This window comes from Polypterus senegalus, chromosome 3, assembly GCF_016835505.1.
Source record: "Polypterus senegalus isolate Bchr_013 chromosome 3, ASM1683550v1, whole genome shotgun sequence".
NCBI lineage: Eukaryota > Metazoa > Chordata > Cladistia > Polypteriformes > Polypteridae > Polypterus > Polypterus senegalus.
In genome coordinates this window covers 272720037-272740183 of record NC_053156.1, presented here as the reverse complement: position 1 = coordinate 272740183, position 20147 = coordinate 272720037, and the positions used below count along the sequence as shown (strand labels likewise).

General features: G+C 36.4%; 1 protein-coding gene across 3 annotated transcripts; it reads right to left on the bottom strand.

Annotated features, from left to right (window-relative positions):
* Positions 1-1690: 1690 nt before the first annotated feature.
* Positions 1691-17673, bottom strand: LOC120526180 (sodium- and chloride-dependent glycine transporter 1-like). 3 transcript variants are annotated; one of them, XM_039749201.1, is made up of 3 exons: positions 17566-17673; positions 16496-16647; positions 1691-2031 (listed from the first exon to the last, which is right to left on the bottom strand). In XM_039749201.1, the coding sequence occupies exons 1-3, from the start codon at positions 17604-17606 to the stop codon at positions 1910-1912; spliced, it is 315 nt and encodes a 104-aa protein (XP_039605135.1). In that variant the 5' UTR covers positions 17607-17673; the 3' UTR covers positions 1691-1909. The 3 variants fall into 3 exon arrangements, 1 of the variants encoding a protein (XP_039605135.1); XR_005633086.1 differs by lacking the exons at positions 1691-2031; positions 17566-17673 and adding an exon at positions 15075-15749 and having other exon boundaries at positions 16496-16770; XR_005633087.1 differs by lacking the exons at positions 1691-2031; positions 16496-16647 and adding an exon at positions 17144-17231.
* Positions 17674-20147: the final 2474 nt, after the last annotated feature.

The window sequence follows — 20147 nt, the reverse complement described above, 5'->3', positions numbered from 1 at the left end:
AAGGCCTCTCTGCCTGGCAACAAATGATGGCTGAAATGTGATTGGTTAAATGCTTTAATGCGAAAATACATGCCTGGAAGCAGCACAACCATCGGAAAAGCTATGAAAGGAAGCAAACAGACTATTTGGAATTATTAAGTATTCATGGACAAAATATAATTAACATCAGTTTGTGATTCAGATATTTTTACTTATGAATATGCTAAGCACAGTCCTTCACCCGCTAATATTTACCTTATATGGGCAGGCACTCAATTACGTGGGAGACGTGCTGATGCGAGATGCAACTCCACCTCCCACGGCCATCGAGCTGCAGTCTATTACAGTATATGGACGAAAATAGGTTCCAGTTATGACCATTACGTGTAGAATTTCGAAATAAAACTTGCCCAGCTTTTGTAAGTAAGCTGTAAGGAATGAGCCTGCCAAATTTCAGCCTTCTGCCTACACGGGAAGTTGGAGAATTAGTGATGAGTGAGTCAGTCAGTCAGTAAGTGAGTGAGTCAGTCAGTCAGTCAGTGAGGGCTTTGCCTTTTATTAGTGTATATATATATCTATACTAATAAAAGGCAAAGCACTGACTGACTGACTCACTCATCACTAATTCTCCAACTAAACTAAACTAATGTTTTTCATTTTTCTTCCTTCATGGATTCTGGCACCACCAGCAACAGTTGCTCGCACCCCAAAGACTGTATATATGTGTATATATATATATATGTGTGTGTGTGTATGTATGTATATATATATATATGTATTTGTGTATATATGTGTGTGTGTATATATATATGTGTATATGTTTATATGTATATATGTATGGATATGTATATATATATATATGTTTATATGTGTGTGTGTATATATATATATATATATATATATATGACAGAAACACTCATAACAGTGACTAAACAATTACATTGACAATCATGTTACGTTATTTTTAAAATGTTTCCTTTTCTTTTTCATTACTTCTTTAACACACTACTTCTCCGCTGCAAAGCGCGGGTATTTTGCTAGCATATATATATAACTAACACCAACAGGCAGAATATACTATACAATAGCAAGAGTTAAACAAAATAAGACGCCTTACTCTTGGATCCTTGCTCTTTGAATGGATATTCACTTTTGCACTGTATCATTATTATCGCTCTTGTTATTATTATTATAATTAACCCTAATCTTTTCTTGAGATCATATTTAATAGCCTGACATTTGGGGTTCCACGGCCCTAATGTTGTAGTTTTAAAAAACATAAATTGAAAACGAGCCTTGTCATTTACCCTTTATTCTGACTTAATTAAAATGGAGTAGATGGAAAATAAATGTTTATCCCTGTACTTTGCCATGATATAGGTAAGCACATTTGAGAAAGAAATGGTGAAATCCTTCAATCACAGATGTTATTATTCAATCAAGTAGAGATATTTAATTTATTAATACTTTACAATATTTTGTGGAGCACAAAAGTAACGAGTTCGCTACGAAGAAAAAATGCAGTCACAGTTGATTGTTGCTCAACTAACTAAGGTGGTTGCTTTTCAAATTTTGAGCGTAGTGCAAAGCTCGAGTTCAATCCAAATTAATAAATTAATAGTAATAAAAAAAAAAAAAATCAGGAGTGAAATCTTTATAACTAATTTGTACTGAATAATTTTGAGAGATACTTTGGAAGGATCGCATAAGAGATCTGCTCGGGAATCATCCCCACTTAGAATCACCATCAAAATGCGATGACTAACTGCGGAAGGCAGCTCACATATTTACATTAATCAAAGTTCTATTCATTACCATTTGACATCCATGAATCCCACCATTGAATAAGGTGATTACAAACCCACTGTGGTTGATCAGGTTGAATTTGCTCTGCTCCACCAAACATTCAAAGGTGTCAATCCAGAGCACATCAGAGTGGCTGAGAGACACGGCGCCGATCAGTCACTGACACACAGGCACACAAGGGACACTCCAAGGTGAGCATTGCAAGTATTGTCTTGGCGAAACATTCATCATCAGAAGGCTTTTTACCTAAAAATAAAGGCTATTAGGACTTGGGATAGACAGACAGAGTTTTAAAGCTTTATTGCAATAAAACAACACAAAAAACAACAAGGACTCAATCCAATACAGCCAAATTGAGCTGAGCCCTGAACATTGCAGCAATCGAAGTTTTTATAACAATTTCTTATCACTTTAACCTTGTTCAATTAACTCATTCTGCACCTGGCTATACTGTCTATTGTTCACTCCAGTTTCTGTTTTTCTTATTCTTGATTGGTTCTTCAACTAGGCAGATGTTCTTTATTCCATATTTGGTCTTTCGTGGTGTCACTTCCTTTTCTAGCCTTTCATGCTATGCTATATTGGTGGTCTAAAGCTAAGCTTTAATTAAAAAGAAATATAGTATATGCTTTCATTTAATCATTGCTTGGCATGCTTGATTTGTCCTAATTTCAACACTAAAGTTAATTTCTAATATATTATTTTAATATTTTTGCTAATGCCTGAATTTACTAAGATTTTCACTTCATGCATTACGTCAGTGTGACCTTGCTTACAGCAAAAGCCTTTTGTTTCCTTTCTGCTGATTCCCCAATCCAGCTGGTTTCTTTACGTGCCTCCCAGAGCCATCTTCTGTCTGAGGTACCGTTTCCTTAGCTTCCTAGCCTTGGACACAGGTGTTCTCAAACTCTTATCCTGTTCTAAGTTGGTTTCTGTATGTCAATTTCTGTTCTTTCTCACACTAGAAATTTTGCTGCAAGTTTAAAAAATATTGCAATATAACTGATTTTTAGTTAACTATTTGCTTGACCTGTCTTATTTGCTTAACATTCTAATTTATTCTTAATCTAATGTTTTAGAAGCTTTTCATTACTTTTTATGGCTCTTTATGTTAATTTGCTATTCTCTATGCTAATATAAAAAAATTTCCTTCTACATTCCTCCCTTTTGAGGCTTAATCAAGTCTCAACATCTAGCCTGATTCCAAAAGAAAGGTAGGGGATGTTGGTTAAATTCTTCTTTGGGGCCCAATACGGACCCCCTCACAGTTCTTCTTAATCTTCAACACCCATACCCCTCTTCTGGTGGCACAGGAGCTAAACATCCCCCATCAATCAATAAAGGAGAAGTAAAAGACTTCCTGGCCCTACCTTAATAGTCAAAAATGTGCATAATCAATCACAGTGCAGATAAAATTGAACAATAAGGGAATATAACAATCCATGATGTTTACAAAATAATACAGAAGGCTTAAAATAATAAAACAATTGTCCATAATAAGGGCTTTTTCTTCGCTTGGAAAAAATATATTTCCAGTGAAATAATCATTTTTTCTTCAACCCAGGTACTTTGCGCACCATAGAGGGTCACCTCCCTGGGGAGCAGTTACTAGCACTTCACCCAAGGAGTTTCTTCTGGTTTAGTATTTCATTATCCACATTGTCATCAAGAAGAGAATAAAAATCTGTAATTGAAGATGTCCATGGTTCAAGAACTTGGATGTACACTTGTTTGACAGCAACTCTAGTAATAATTAATTAGAAAACTGGTAATAAGCAGCAAAATACCATTCAAGAATATAACAATACCATTAAGAGAGTAATTTCTGCTTCACTAACATGACCCCCCCGTGTTTTCCAGGTTCAAATAAAGCCAATATAAAGTATACTGATTTTACCTTTTGTTTCTAAGATGAATTTACAGATAATGTCAGAATTGTCCCAATTCCTAAATATGGTGAAATAACTAATTAATATACCTAGTTTTGTGTGTTCATCTACAATCAGACTTATTAATAATATTGTTGGTGGCGATACAGAAGCCATAAATATTTATCTTAAATAACTCAAAAGTTCTCAGTTTTATGTTGCCACTGGGGTGCACAATAATAACAAGAGATAAAGTCCTTATACACCTCACCATGCTCTCATCTTAACACATTCATTCATAAAATTGCCCAAATATACACCCAGTTGTGATCTCAATCTTGAGCCACCTTTACCATATTAATGCAGCTATTTTATGGACAGTAGGTGTCAATCCTCCCTTCGGAAGACGTCAGCACTACCTTCCAAAGTGCAAGTCACTGGGTTATCTCCAAGGTCACATTCAAATTTCAAGGGTTATACCCAAGCTTCTCATTAAGGATTCAAATGTTCAGAGATGTTCAGACTTCATCTGGGCTTTTTAATTCACAGGCCACACATTCACCACTGTATGTATAAGACACTCCATCTCCTATGGGCCGAATTATTACTTCATTTCACTAATTTTACAATACATATACTTAACAAGCAATAATGTTAATCATTTGAACTGTATTGCCATCAACATGCCAGCTTGAACTGCATCATCCTATTCTAAAGGTTATGGATGTTCTGACCTATAGTAAGTGTCCCATATTTCCAAAATATTAGTTGTGTGCCATCCCATAGGCTTACTATTATTTTTTAAGTTAATTAAATGTACCTAAATGTTTAGCTCTACATTATTTGTTATAATACTACAATCAATAACCTTGAATATCTGAACTGGACTGACCCTAACTAGTAATTAATAGTGGACTGCCCTTGCAATGACAGTCACTTAACAATCTCTAATAGATCCCATATGTTATATTGGATTTGATTCTGATTAACTTTTCAGATACCATAAATCATTGGTCCTTAAAGATAACTTATTATCTCATACTAAATATCAAAAGGCATATAACAAACACTTATCTAAAAATATCTATTCTTAACCACTTTGAATTCATAATAATCATGTAGTATTCCCATTAATGCAAACATTCATTTAATACATATTATTTAGGAGTCCCTATGTTCTGCTTTGCTTGCAAATAATTAGCTTTCTCTTTTATATCGATCAATACTTATATTGATCAAATATCAATACTTTTAATATAAAAGATGTTGCTAGTTGTCAAACAAGTGGACAGTCAAAGTAGGCTCTGGCAAAGAACATCGAGCTCTGCAGAGTAAAAGTGTGACAAATTTTCTTCTCCGATAAGGATTAAAGCAGGTGTTGGGGTCCAATATCCCAGGTAAAAAGAACCACGTCTAGAAGTCTTGGACCAAAGCAGGCAGATGTCATCTATGATTCAGAATCCACGATGATCTTTTGGCTCAAACGTCACCAGCATAGTTGAGCTCTTGGCAGCAGGGATCCATGATGCCTGGACTGGAATTGAAGTGCGTTGTCCAGTAGTGAGCTGATCGATGGCCTGATCCACGACTTGATTCCATCTCTGGTATGGCTGGGTTCTCCTTGGAGTCTTCGGTTGGTTTATCTGCAGACCTTTATCACAGCCCAAACTCTGGTTCAACTTCAACTGCTGTCATCTACGATTTACTAGGAAAAAACAGCTTTCACCTGCAGATGTAAAGACTTAAAAAACGCTCATTTAAATAGTCAGCATGTTATTTCTTCAGCGGTAGCTACTTATGGATCCAAAAAATAATATGTCATAAGATCTGAGATCAGTTTCATTGGGGGTACCCCTATTAAAAATATTGCTAGCAGTAAAACAAACGGTCATTTCAATCCAGTCTGTGCTTGTCTGAGTCAATTTGCCTTTAAACAGTCGAAGTAAAATTTAAATTTGATAAGCTCAAAGTTCAAGTCCTCCTTTATAGCTGTTTCCAATTTGACTACGGTTGCAATTTCCACTCAATTGAAAACATGTCCCAAGTTATTATAAAAATAAAGTCAATCTTAATGTATTACAAAGGAAAATGTACCTAATCATAAATCATTACAACAAATTGGTCCCAATAATATTGGCATACTATTCAAATTATCTGCATTTGTTCCATGATAATTGAAAAATAGCTTCAAAAATGAAAAAATGGTTTCAAAATTGAAACAAAATTAACAAAATTAAACATATTTATACCAATACTTATTATACAAACCCTCCCCTTATTGACACTTGTGTCAATATTGCTGTTAATATCTTACAAGTAGAGGAGATGTGGAGGAAGAGGGTATTTGAAACTGATCCCAGTAATATAATAATTTAATAAAAGCCAAATTGTATAGCTCTCTTACAGGGAAGACAAATACATCCACGGATAGAGAACAAACAGAAGCAAAGAGAAGGTTGAGTATTTATTAGATAAAGAGCCATGCTCCGTGAAGCCAATTATAATAAATTTGTCTTTGTGTTCATTGTACACCTCCCATAAATGAACGTCACTGTATTCCAGCAACCTCCAGAGAACATCTCATAGTTAGCATGGCAAGCAGAGTCAAGAAAGAAATCCACAATCTGGACGGGTAAATTCTTAATCATTTTTCCTTTTTGACATTAAATATAACAAAAATAGTTAGGCTCCACATTTCCTTCCCCCATGTATCTAATCACAAAACATTGTTCAATTGTGCAAAGTCCTAAGAACATTTTTCTGTTTACACAAGGTGTTCACATTTGAGTATATTTGGACCATATCTAAGATTAGCAATGTCAGTAAAGTAAAATATTTTATCCCTTCCCATTTAAAGTCCCTTAAATTATTTCAAAGATTATTTAGCAGCAAAAATAATCTTGGACTCCATCTCTAACCCCTTATAACTTGTTATCTAAAAGCTTAAAGTTTTTTATACATTTCCCAAGTAATATTTCTTTCTTTCTTTTATTACTAATTATTTAATTAAAGTACCACATACATTTGGATCATAGTTTTTAGAATCTTAATTAAATGTCTCATTCAATATTTCATTAATGCATCAAAAAATATAAAAGTAAACATTTCATTAGCTTTGTTGTGATACCAGTATTCCACTATATTTCACACAAACATGTCAATATTACACACAAAGGAAATGGGGAAAGAAATCAATATATCAGAATGCCCTATAATGCAATTTATTTATTATGATGCCCTCTAGGAAATTAGCACATTCCCATCCATATTTTAGAATGAAGAATCCACTTCTTTGTTAGGTAATTTTTCTTAGAATTTTGAACTAAGGAAGTACTTTAAATCTATTTCTATTATGTACACTGATTTCTTTTCCCCATAACCTGTCAAAGACAGTTGATCTTGCAAGTTCTTTCATTATAATCTTTCAGATGTTTGTTACATGTTTTTCAGAATGTTGACTCCAAAGAGCAGTCTGTTTTTCTCTTAGTTAAACCCCCTTTTTCCCTATTTTTTATAGCATATTTTAGCATGGACCACTATCCGGACTGGAAGCCATTGTTTTTCTTCAGCTTCACTGCTATTTTAAAGAATGTCTCCTGCAATTGAAATTTACTCTTTTTAATTAAATTCTTCCTTACACCACAGTCTGGCCAATGCTGAAATGAAAGGGGTGCTCATATAATATCATGCCTAATCTGGAGACTTTTACACCACCTGTTCATATCTTTTTTCAATTTAGAATTAAGAGCTCTTTTAATTTCAACAAACATTTACATTCTCAGACACATTGATATCAATTATTCCATCCTTTTAAACAACATCATGTGTTTTTACACACACTCTCAAACTCACTGAAATTTATTTAACATGCACACACAGGAATCCCTTTACTACATAAAATCACCCAAACCATTGTTTTAACAAATTCAACCTTATCCCAGTTTTATTACTTATTATTTATTATTACACACTATATTTGGAAACAATGCAGCAAAGGAATCAGAAAGAAAAAATGAATTCTGAAGAAGAGGGAGTTCCATTCTCACTTAACATTACCAATCAGGACAAATGAGCATAAAACAGCCTCTCATTACGTTAGCTGGTGTTAACCCAAGGGAACATAACACAATCCTGCTCAGCTCTAAATGGCGCTGGTTTCTACATCAAGGAGAGTCTATTGGCGAAAAGACTCAACGACAACGAAGAATCGTTTCCGTGGCAATCCATTCCTGCGACAATAAGGGCAATTCCAACTATCGAGAAATCACGCGGTTCAATATCACAAGCAAGATGGCACTCCCTAGAAAAACAGCTAAACTGTCATTGAGAATATTAACTCAAAACAAATAACATGTAAGCTTCAACAAAAATCACATTTAGGCTTGAATCTTAGCATAAGTGCTAACCACTGCGCCACCACACACTCCACTGTAATAATCCCCATAATGCACAATTTCACATACACACATCACAAGAAAAAGAAATGGACAGTAGGAAATTGAAAGACATTGTTTCCCTTATATGCTATAGTTATCAAGAGTGCACTTTTCCTTAAGACTTCATCAGGGTCCGAAGGAAAAATGCCTCACATATTGTATAACCATTTATATAATTAAAAGTAGATACGTTTTCATTTTATCAAATGTTACACATACTCAATTTTATTTTAATCCATATTTACTCAGAGCCCTGGAAATTTATATACAACATTCATTTTAACCCATTTTTTAGTCACGGCCTCTGGAAATTTAGATGCACAAGGCAGTTTCAGCAAATCATACTTGAACTACATTACCCAGAGGTCTCTATGTTCCCGCTTTCTTACTTCCACACACACGCACACACAAAGAACAAACAACGCGCACGCTCACATATTTTTAGCACAAACATATTTACACACACACAGAACAATTAATGCTCACGCACACACATAATATACACGCACACACACATTTAATAAGTTCGGCACAGACATATTCACATACACTGACATCAGCGAGCGCCAGGTACCTTTGAAGTTAAATACAGTGCACTTTTCTTCAGGGCCGTTTGAAGGAATTTGGGGGCCCCAAGCAAAATGGACATGGAGGCCCCCCGCACGCACGCAAAGGAACCACAGCATAGCCATACAGTTTAAATTCACTCACACTTTATATAAATAAAAAAGGTTTACAGTGCAAATACTGCTGTTGCATATACTGTGCATAAATAAAAAAATGTTTAAAGTGCAAATACTGCTGTTGCATATAAAGTGCATACAATTTGAACATTTTCAACAATTGAACATTTGCAAAAAACACCACTGTACCATAAAATCAAATATACATTAAAAAAGTGCACAATAACTAAATCCAACATACTTAAAAACACACACACACATACATACTCACATTAACATTTTTCAGTTCTCTCAAACATGTGCAAATTATCTAAAACTGCTGTTTGCGAGCCTTGTTTTCTGCAAAGGCAATCACAATGTCCTCCATGTCCAAAGACTGGCGAACATCCCGCTCAATTGACATAAGTGCCAGTCCTGTGAGCCTTTCTTGGCCCACCGTGGACCTCATGTAATTTTTTATCAGCTTCAAAGCTGAAAAGCTCCTCTCACAGGAGGCCAATTATTCTTATTTCTTTTTATTTTAATTTCTTCTATGTAAAGCACTTTGAATTGCCATTGTGTATGAAATGTGCTATATAAACGTTTTACTGTTAACAAACAATGAAATTGTAATTAAATGTTTACTAATTATTAGTAGTGCTGTGAGTCGACTACCAATGCTTAAAAACATCCCAAGCTAATGTTTGATGCACAGAATTTATTGTGTGGTTTTCCTAAATAGATTATCACAGTGGAATAGTTAGTATAGCATGCTATGCCACTTTCATCAAAACCTATTACAAAGCTATAGCAATGTCATGTCATTTATGTATGATACATACTGTAAACATATTTCTGCTAGCCTACCTGCTACAAAATTGCACCATTTGTACAAGACAAGTAGAGCTATTTTATGTGTGTAATTTATCACTTACCACTGTCTTGTTTTTTCTTATCCTCCTCTTCCTTTCTCTTCTTTCTTTTTTGGCTTCCTGAAGCATAATTCCGCTTCATGACTGCCGAGGAAGTTTTGTATTTTGCCGGCAGCAGAGATCGCGTGGTTGGCTGGCTGCTGTCAGCGAGGGGGGCCCCCTTGAGGGGGATCCCAATAACAGTGTCATTGCACTTTACTGCTTTCACTATCAATGGGGCGCTCACACAGTTTGTCGCTGCATTTTATTCTTAACCAGTCGTTGTCTTGGGGCCCCAGGCCAGCTCGGGGCCCCAAGCAATTGCTTGGTTTGCCTGCCTTGTCGCGACGGGCCTGCTTTTCTTTTTAGCACATCTTATTCTTTCCCCACAAATATATGTACTGATATATACATATTTCAACACATAAATCTATATATTCACACATTTTTCTATCGCTTAATTTTTCTTTTGGTGCTTTCCTCATACATTTTTCTGAAGGCTGCTTTATCTATCAGACTGTAAATACGGCTTGAATTGTTTTTGACGGTGAGTAACATGAGGCACAAATTTTTGAATCAAGTTAACTTTTTCAAAACTTTACATTTTAATCATAATATGTTTCCATTCTCCCAAATGTTCGCACTTCTCCTAATTTTCTTGTGCTTACCCTAATTATGCTTCTTGATAATTTTACCGTAATCCTACTGCTGCAAGGAATGAAACCCATGCCAACTGAAAGTACTTAAATCGTGGTATTAAATTTATTTTAAGAAATTATGTCAAGTGAACCATGTTAATGCTGTTCCCGGATATATTTTTGTAATATATTCTTTCTCTGATCTTTAATTTATATTCATCTTAATTAACTACTTTGGCTTTCATATAATTTATCTGTTGTACCTCCTAACAGTGACACCGTCTTGATAAAAATCTTCTCAATGTATCTTCCATGAAGAAATGCTTTGATTACAAAATCTCACTCACACTCATTATGTGCTTGATTACTTTATTGTGTCTCCCAGTACACACTATCTGGGTCCGGCGCTCACTCGCACTCACACTTGTCTCTGTACCTGTGGCTCATTTTACTACCACTAAGCGAGCACGGAGCTCATGCAATCACTCACACAATAATTTATTTGGGGATGGGGCTATTTAAAACATATATATATATATATGTGTGTGTGTGTGTGTGTGTTTGCCTACACTTCACCTAACTGTTTTTTTTTATTATTTAAAGGTGCAAACCTAATTATTGTACTGCTCTTTCATTTTTTATTATTCAAATTCGACCACAAAAATCAATTTCATCCACTTTACTCAAATGCTCTTCCTGTCCCGTTTCTTTTTCTCCTGATTCTTCCTCCTCATTTTTCACCAATATTTGTCCTTTAAATTTTCCTTTTCCTTCTATCAGTAGGAACTCATATGACACACCTAAAAGGCAGGGTTAATGGGGTTCCACCCCCTATCCCTCCGTAACCAATGTACCGACTTTCTCTTTCTAATGTGCTTCTTTTCATTGCCTCCCCCATAAACATTTGCATTATGTTTAGTTCCACTTTTCTCTTCCCCTCTCTTTTTTTTTCATTGACATCTTTTGTTTTATAATTATTTATGTGATTTATCAATTCTTCTCACAGTTCCAGATTAAATTAACTTTTTCGGGGCCAGCGGTTTTTGAAACCTTTTGTTCTCTTATGCCATTTTTGAGATAATTTTTCAATGAGTTCTTTGTGGAGGAGATCGTTTCGCCCCAATATATCCACGGGCATCTTGCTCGCACTCATTTTAACTCCCTGTAGCCATGGGTTTCCTATTGCTAATCTTCAGGATTCTTTCTTGTGCCATAGATTTTGCTGCCTAACTTTTCCACAACTTACAACCACAGTAATAAATCTTGTACTATCTTTCTCCCGAGTCTCAACCTTCCCGTATTTGCACAGCACTCTTCCTGTAATTTGATCTACAGCTCCTATACTATTTTTCTTGTTTCTCCTCAATAATCTGTAATATTTTTATTTCTCCTCCACTCTTACATATATATTTATCTATTTTTAGCACTGTTCTTTTACTCTCCTTTGAATACACGTTGTAAAAATGTTGCATCTTATTCTTTTTTATCTCACAACTTATATCTTCTGCAATAATACTTTCTCTATACTCGTCTACGAACAGTGTATAAAGTCACAATTATGGTTCTGAATAATAGCCCTTTTTCCTGCTCTACTGCTCCTCCCATCAGGTGAAATTTATTTTTAGTTATTTCACACGCAGGTGTTTTCTATATTCTCTAAGTCAATATAGTTTATTTTACACATAAAAAGTTAGACCCTAAAAATCCACATTCATACTCAATCACACTTTTTAGCACCTAGTGTGCTAATCCCTAGTGCCCTATTCTTTCCTTATTCTAGTTTTGTACCTCTGTATCATTTGTTCTTCTCCAATCTGCACTTGTGTGCTTCACTGCTATGCCGCTTTTAAAGCGCTCCAAGCATTCTGCGCACCTGTACGTGCTTCAACAACTGCCATGACGCTTTTTAAAAAAAAAAAAAAAAACGCTCTATACACACAGCACTTGAGTGCCTCCCTAACCTATCCAAATGAGAAATCATAAAATAAAATAAAGTTCTAATTCCCTTATCTGTCCCTAGTACTAGCACACTCACTCCACCTGTTCCATCGAGCAGACCTTCCACTTGCTCTCTATGACAAGTTTGGATGCGGTACCTAAACAGGAATTTTTACCTAGCATGTCAGACCCCCGTCTCTACTCCGGGGTGGTAATGATAGGTCTCCAATCGCACCTGAATTAACTATTTTACTGAGTTTCCTTTCTGCTGATTCCCCAATCCAGCTGGTTTCTTTATGTGCCTCCCAGAGCCATCTTCTGTCTGAGGTATCGTTTCCTTAGCTTCCTAGCCTTGGACACAGGTGTTCTCAAACTCTTATCCTGTTCTAAGTTGGTTTCTGTACGTCAGTCTCTGTTCTTTCTCACACTAGAAATTTTGCTGTAAGTTTAAAAAATAATGCAATATAACTGATTTTTAGTTAAGTATTTGCTTGACCTATCTTATTTGCTTAACATTCTAATTTATGCTTAATCTAATGTTTTAGAAGCTTTTAATTACTTTTTATGGCTCTCTATGTTAATTTGCTATTCTCTATTTTAATATAAAAAATTTTCCTTCAACATTATCAAGGTCGGCATTAAAGATCCTCTTGAGTGCTGAGGCAACAAACAGGCAGGATAAACACATCTGGACCTGCTGTCGAAAAAGCATTTGCCTTTACCAGTAGCAAAGTTTAGTTCCACTTTTCTCTTCCCCTCTCTTTTTTTTCATTGACATCTTTTGTTTTATAATTATTTATGTGATTTATCAATTCTTCTCACAGTTCCAGATTAAATTAACTTTTTCGGGGCCAGCGGTTTTTGAAACCTTTTGTTCTCTTATGCCATTTTTGAGATAATTTTTCAATGAGTTCTTTGTGGAGGAGATCGTTTCGCCCCAATATATCCACGGGCATCTTGCTCGCACTCATTTTAACTCCCTGTAGCCATGGGTTTCCTATTGCTAATCTTCAGGATTCTTTCTTGTGCCATAGATTTTGCTGCCTAACTTTTCCACAACTTACAACCACAGTAATAAATCTTGTACTATCTTTCTCCCGAGTCTCAACCTTCCCGTATTTGCACAGCACTCTTCCTGTAATTTGATCTACAGCTCCTATACTATTTTTCTTTTTTATCCAAATGAGAAATCATAAAATAAAATAAAGTTCTAATTCCCTTATCTGTCCCTAGTACTAGCACACTCACTCCACCTGTTCCATCGAGCAGACCTTCCACTTGCTCTCTATGACAAGTTTGGATGCGGTACCTAAACAGGAATTTTTACCTAGCATGTCAGACCCCCGTCTCTACTCCGGGGTGGTAATGATAGGTCTCCAATCGCACCTGAATTAACTATTTTACTGAGTTTCCTTTCTGCAACATTATCAAGGTCGGCATTAAAGATCCTCTTGAGTGCTGAGGCAACAAACAGGCAGGATAAACACATCTGGACCTGCTGTCGAAAAAGCATTTGCCTTTACCAGTAGCAAAGTTTAGTTCCACTTTTCTCTTCCCCTCTCTTTTTTTTTCATTGACATCTTTTATTTTATAATTATTTATGTGATTTATCAATTCTTCTCACAGTTCCAGATTAAATTAACTTTTTCGGGGCCAGCGAAATGCAATATAACTGATTTTTAGTTAAGTATTTGCTTGACCTATCTTATTTGCTTAACATTCTAATTTATGCTTAATCTAATGTTTTAGAAGCTTTTAATTACTTTTTATGGCTCTCTATGTTAATTTGCTATTCTCTATTTTAATATAAAAAATTTTCCTTCAACATTATCAAGGTCGGCATTAAAGATCCTCTTGAGTGCTGAGGCAACAAACAGGCATGATAAACACATCTGGACCTGCTGTCGAAAAAGCATTTGCCTTTACCAGTAGCATCCCTCCCTCGAGAGCACATTGTTCAAGGTCCAGACAGACGATCAGTAAAAAGTTGTCTTATTCACAGCACAGTGCAATAATAAAACATTTCCTAAAAAATATAACAGTTGTCCAGTCTGTATCATTCCTAAACAATCGTCTAGTTACAGAGGCGCAGTCCCAGTCACTAACACATTTAGCGTGTAGTCTTCCCACCCAAAGTAAGGACACATTCCACCTGATTAATTTAATGTTTAAAAATTTAAACCCCTAAACCTGCCATCAACAATTACAATAACAGTTGAAATCATCACTCAAATAATTTGTTTTGTTATCAACATGCAACAAGATGCCCATTGATATATATATATATATATATATATATATATATATATATATATATATATATACACACACACGTGTTTGATATATCTTTACTAGGGGTGTGTGCAACTTGGCCACCTATGGCAATCCAACCCCACTTCGAAACTTTTTAAAAGGAGTGTTAATTGAACTGACTACAGCAGACTTATCATCTTCTTAAAAGGACTTTATTTATTTGATATTGACAATTAATCATAAGGTCAAAAATCAAGGAGGATATGAGTTTACATGTACTGTACAGTGTTTTTTTGTGACATCGTGTCAGTAGAGAGTGCGTGACAATACATTCTGTCGTAAATGACAGCGCACACACTTTTTATATTTCCTAAAGGCCAATGTGTCTCAATTTGCTCATTAATATATTTTGACAGTGTATTTTATTGAGAATTATTATAAACATATTACCCGTGTTCATTTCCCATGCAGATATGTAACGTTTGGTGAGAATAAATAAAAAAGTAACACACATAATAGATTGCATTGTTTATGATTAGCAAAACTCATTGTTTATCTGAAATGTTCTACTTATACGTCGATTTATTCCACTTCTGAAGGTGTACATTGTCGGTATTCTCCATTGCATTTGCCACTAGTGTAACGCATGCCAGTGTAATTGAGGAGCAGCAGATGAGCTTATGTAATGGGAGATAAGGCACCTCCTCACCCTGATCCCCAGGCTCTTCTCATGAATATTCCCATTTTGTGCTTTTTCTCATTCCTGACAGTTTACTATTATTATTATTACTGGACACATATGTAGAGGAACTGTGTGCCTTATTTTATGTGTATGAAAGGAAGGACGGTAAAGCTTTGAATGAAAATCAGTGTTAATGCTTTGGGTAACAAGACAGGTAAGGAGCACGGAACGTTAAATGTGACAGTGACTGTGGGGGATTGTGGAACTGGAAGATAGTTTATGAACACAGAAATGACAAAAGCTTAGTCTTTCAATAATTCTATTTACATCAATGATTTACACTGTTGTGCTGCAGTTCGGAAGACTACTTATTTACTCTCCACCACAGCCTTTGATAAGATGCATTCATAAGGAAAGTTTGGCTCCAGATGTGCTTATCCAGCTGTTCATTCTTGTCAGTAATTCAGTGATCTTTATGTCCAGCTCTGGATGAATTCGTCAAGTTTCTTTTCAGCATTTTTGTCTCATTAAAGCAGAAATCCCGAGGCTTTCCTTAAATTGTAGAAGACGCTGATTCTGTTTTAAAGACAGTTGTGATTAGTTATGCAGCACACGCTTTTACTCACATTACTTTTTGGAAATCAATAATACAAATCAGCTACAGATCTGGGAATCAATGAATAGTAAAAACGTTTAATGAGAAGAGTCTTGCGCATATACTGGTGTAATGACCATGTCGGCTTTAGTGAAGCGTTTCTTAATCTCTCTGATGTGATCGACATGGGGTAGAATAGATTCTGGATTGTTATAATACGTCCTGCCTTACACAAAATATGCCCATCGATTTGTTATAGATTCTAGGTGGACACAATTCCACAGCAAGGAAAGCGGTGGCCCATGTGAATCGTTCATAATGTCCCCAAAATATATTTGTTAATTTACAGGCTACACAATTATTTTTTACAAAATCCTCATTTTAACTTTAGGCAAGGACCGTATACGAGCCCCAATTAGGATTGGAACTCGCGTCAGCACACCTTATCGAGGCAGCAGGGACAATGCATTAACGCTTTGAGTCGACGAGTGACTGACCAAATCGGCTACTGACTGCGCAGATATAATGATGTCATTACGCGATTGTGCCTCAAAATCACGTGACCGGCGCATTTGAAACAAACCTCGAAGCTTCGCTTCGCTCACCCGTACTTGGAAAGCTCGACGCAGTGTTCAGATCTCTGTATCGTTCGGTCCTTCACTCGAGTACGCACCATTTATACATGAGGCCTCTGATCTTTAGTAAAAAATACAAAATGCGCTCTCACCTCCTCCATTTTTATAGCACAGGTAAGGGAACCTCCAGACATTTCCTAAGCCAACAATATTTCCTCCGACAGCCAGAAAATACTCCGCTTTTCTTGCCCAATGGTCTCTCTGAAGCACCATCTTTCCTGGTGTAAGTTTCAGTTTGTTAATCCTACGGTGGCAGAGAAGGACAAAACAAATTTATATTTCACAAAATTGTAAATGGATGCCACCGTTAGCCTTCATGCTTACTATACTGAAAAGCATATTAAACTACAGTGACCAGATTTTTCCGGGGGCAACCTGGAACACCAGGCGGGGGGCCAGGGGGGCGGAGCCCCACAGAAACCAGATATACTTTAATAACGGAAATGCCTATTTTGGTGTTCTCTGCATCTTATTCTGTACGAGTTTCTTCCATTTGAAACACTCATATTATTAAACCACAAACATATACCCATTTTCAAAGTAGGGTTCTATACCATTGTATGCTATTTTTCTTGAAATTACAGGCTAGATCTTGCCAAAAACAGTTCGTGAAAATTGACTGAAAGACACGCTTTCCTGAAGAGCAAATAAACTCATTAGTGTACATTATTAGGTCAGTTACACTTGCAGGATAAACGTGCTTCATTCACAATATTACATCCCACGTACATGTGCTACTGCTAGTGCATGTCCCGACTTCAAATGAAGAAACAGCAAACCAAATTCCAAGGAGGCAAGGGAAGAAGCAATGTCACTCTGCACTCTAAACTAAAGGAAAACAAAGTAAAATACAGCTGTAAGTGTAAGGAACAGGCAAGCATCCGCAAATGTTGTTGTGAATTATGTCAAATATTCATTCACTATTAATGTATAAATTAATATTATCAGATTCACAACTATGACGAAAATTACAGAGAGTACAGTCTGCGGACTTGAGACTATACAGTAAAGTGTGTACAGCAGTACTTAAAGAAAAAAGAGCTAAAATTAAAGTAAAAAAAAAAAACAAACTTTGTCAGCACTTTCAATTTTGTCCTACAAAATAAATTGGCAAGTTTAACACTTTTAAGTTTAAGCTTTAACTTCAGTGAAAACGGTTCACCTCGAACGCCGTATTGACGAGTGACTGACTGAATCAGGCATCAGCTCTTATATCAGGCTCAGAGCAGGAATAATAAGATAATTCCTGGCTCAGAGCGTAGCATAGCCAAAACGTGTCGTATCACAAGGCACGCCGATACCATCCGATGATGCGTCCGCTTCCGCCTTCTCACTTTCCGTGCGTTTTCATACTGCAAAAAATGGCCACCAGCAGGCGTCAGACTCAGAAGAAGGTCGACTAACCGTCTGACATCATGATAGGTAGAAAGTATGATTTGGAATCAGAAAGACTGAATGGGGTCTAGGCCTCTAGGAAAAAGTACGCATTTTGTCGGAAAACGCCACAGGCCGGGACATTTCCTGATCTTTCGGGGACGCCGGGACGGGTGATCCAAAAATAAGGACTGTCCTGGTCACTGTAATTAAACAAAGGCATACATTTAAACAAATCACAATTGTGAAAGAACAATCCTTTTTTTTTCTTTGTGAAACTACAGTCATAGTCAACTATCCATGCTGTATTTTCATTATTTCTACATTTAGGATCGCTCAGTCTACATCATTTTTTCATTTTTTATTTTAATTGAACCTAAAAAAGCATTACAGGTGCTGGTCATAAAATTAAAATATCATGACAAAGTTGATTTATTTCAGTAATTCCATTCAAAAAGTGAAACTTGTATATTAGATTCATTCATTTCACACAAACTGTTGTATTTCAAATGTTTATTTCTTTTAATTTTGATGATTATAACTGACAACTAATGAAAGTCCCAAATTCAGTATCTCGGAAAATTAGAATATTGTGAAAAGGTTCAATATTGAAGACACCTGGTGCCACACTCTAATCAGCTAATTAACTCAAAACACCTGCAAAAGCCTTTAAATGGTCTCTCAGTCTAGTTCTGTAGGCTACACAATCATGGGGAAGACTGCTGACTTGACAGTTGTCCAAAAGACGACCATTGACACCTTGCACAAGGAGGGCAAGACACAAAAGGTCATTGCTAAAGAGGCTGGCTGTTCACAGAGCTCTGTGTCCAAGCACATTAATAAGAGAGGCGAAGGGAAGGACAAGATGTGGTAGAAAAAAGTGTACAAGCAATCGGGATAACCACACCCTGGAGAGGATTGTGAAACAAAACCCATTCAAAACTGTGGGGGAGATTCACAAAGAGTGGACTGCAGCTGGAGTCAGTGCTTCAAGAACCACCACGCACAGACATATGCAAGACACGAGTTTCAGCTGTCACGTTCCTTTTGTCAAGCCACTCTTCAACAAGAGACAGCATCAGAAGCGTCTCGCCTGGGCTAAAGACAAAAAGGACTGGACTGCTGCTGAGTGGTCCAAAGTTATGTTTCTCTGATGAAAGTAAATTTTGCATTTCCTTTGGAAATCAAGGTCCCAGAGTCTGGAGGAAGAGAGGAGAGGCACAGAATCCACGTTGCTTGAGGTCCAGTGTAAAGTTTCCACAGTCAGTGATGGTTTGGGGTGCCATGTCATCTGCTGGTGTTGGTCCATTGTGTTTTCTGAGGTCCAAGGTCAACACAGCCGTCTATCAGGAAGTTTTAGAGCACTTCATGCTTCCTGCTGCTGACGAACTTTATGGAGATGCAGATTTCATTTTCCAACAAGACCTGGCACCTGCACAAAGTGCCAAAACTACCAGTACCTGGTTTAAGGACCATGGTATCCTTGTTCTTGATTGGCCAGCAAACTTGCCTGACCTTAACCCCATAGAAAATCTATGGGGTATTGTGAAGAGGAAGATGCAATACGCCAGACCCAACAATTCAGAAGAGCTGAAGGCCACTATCAGAGCAACATGGGCTCTCATAACACCTGAGCAGTGCCACAGACTGATCGACTCCATGCCATGCCTCATTGCTGCAGTAATCCAGGCCAAAGGAGCCCCAACTAAATATTGAGTGCTGTACGTGCTCATACTTTTCATGTTCATACCTTTCAGTTGACCAACATTTCTAAAAATCCTTTTTTTGCATTGGTCTTAATTGATATTCTAATTTTCTGAGATACTGAATTTGGGACTTTCATTAGTTGTCAGTGATAATCATCAAAATTAAAAGAAATAAAATTTGAAATACATCAGTTTGTGTGTAATGAATGAATCTAATATACAAGTTTCACTCCTTGAATGGAATTACTGAAATAAATTAACTTTGTCATAATATTCTAATTTTATGACCAGCACCTGTACATGGGACAGGTCATTAAGCCCAATTTAGCTCATCAACTCTTGTTCTCCCAGCATTTCCAAAAGTTATGTCCAGCTGGCACTCATAAGTTAACATACACGTTAGTCCAGAACAGGCTTTGCTCCCTGTGACCCTAAATTGGAGTAACAGGTTTGAAAATGTTTTAGAAAAGTAAGCACTACTTAACAGTAAATTAACTCGAAATGGAATGCTACATCAAAGAAAACATTTAGGAGAACCCTCTGTTGTGTATTTCAATTTTTTATTTTGCTGTTGGAGCAGTATATACTATTCAATATATTATTAAGAAGAAGAAGAGTGTAAAAGATTAACAAGTGGAAGTAATCTGTTATACCATGGTGAGGA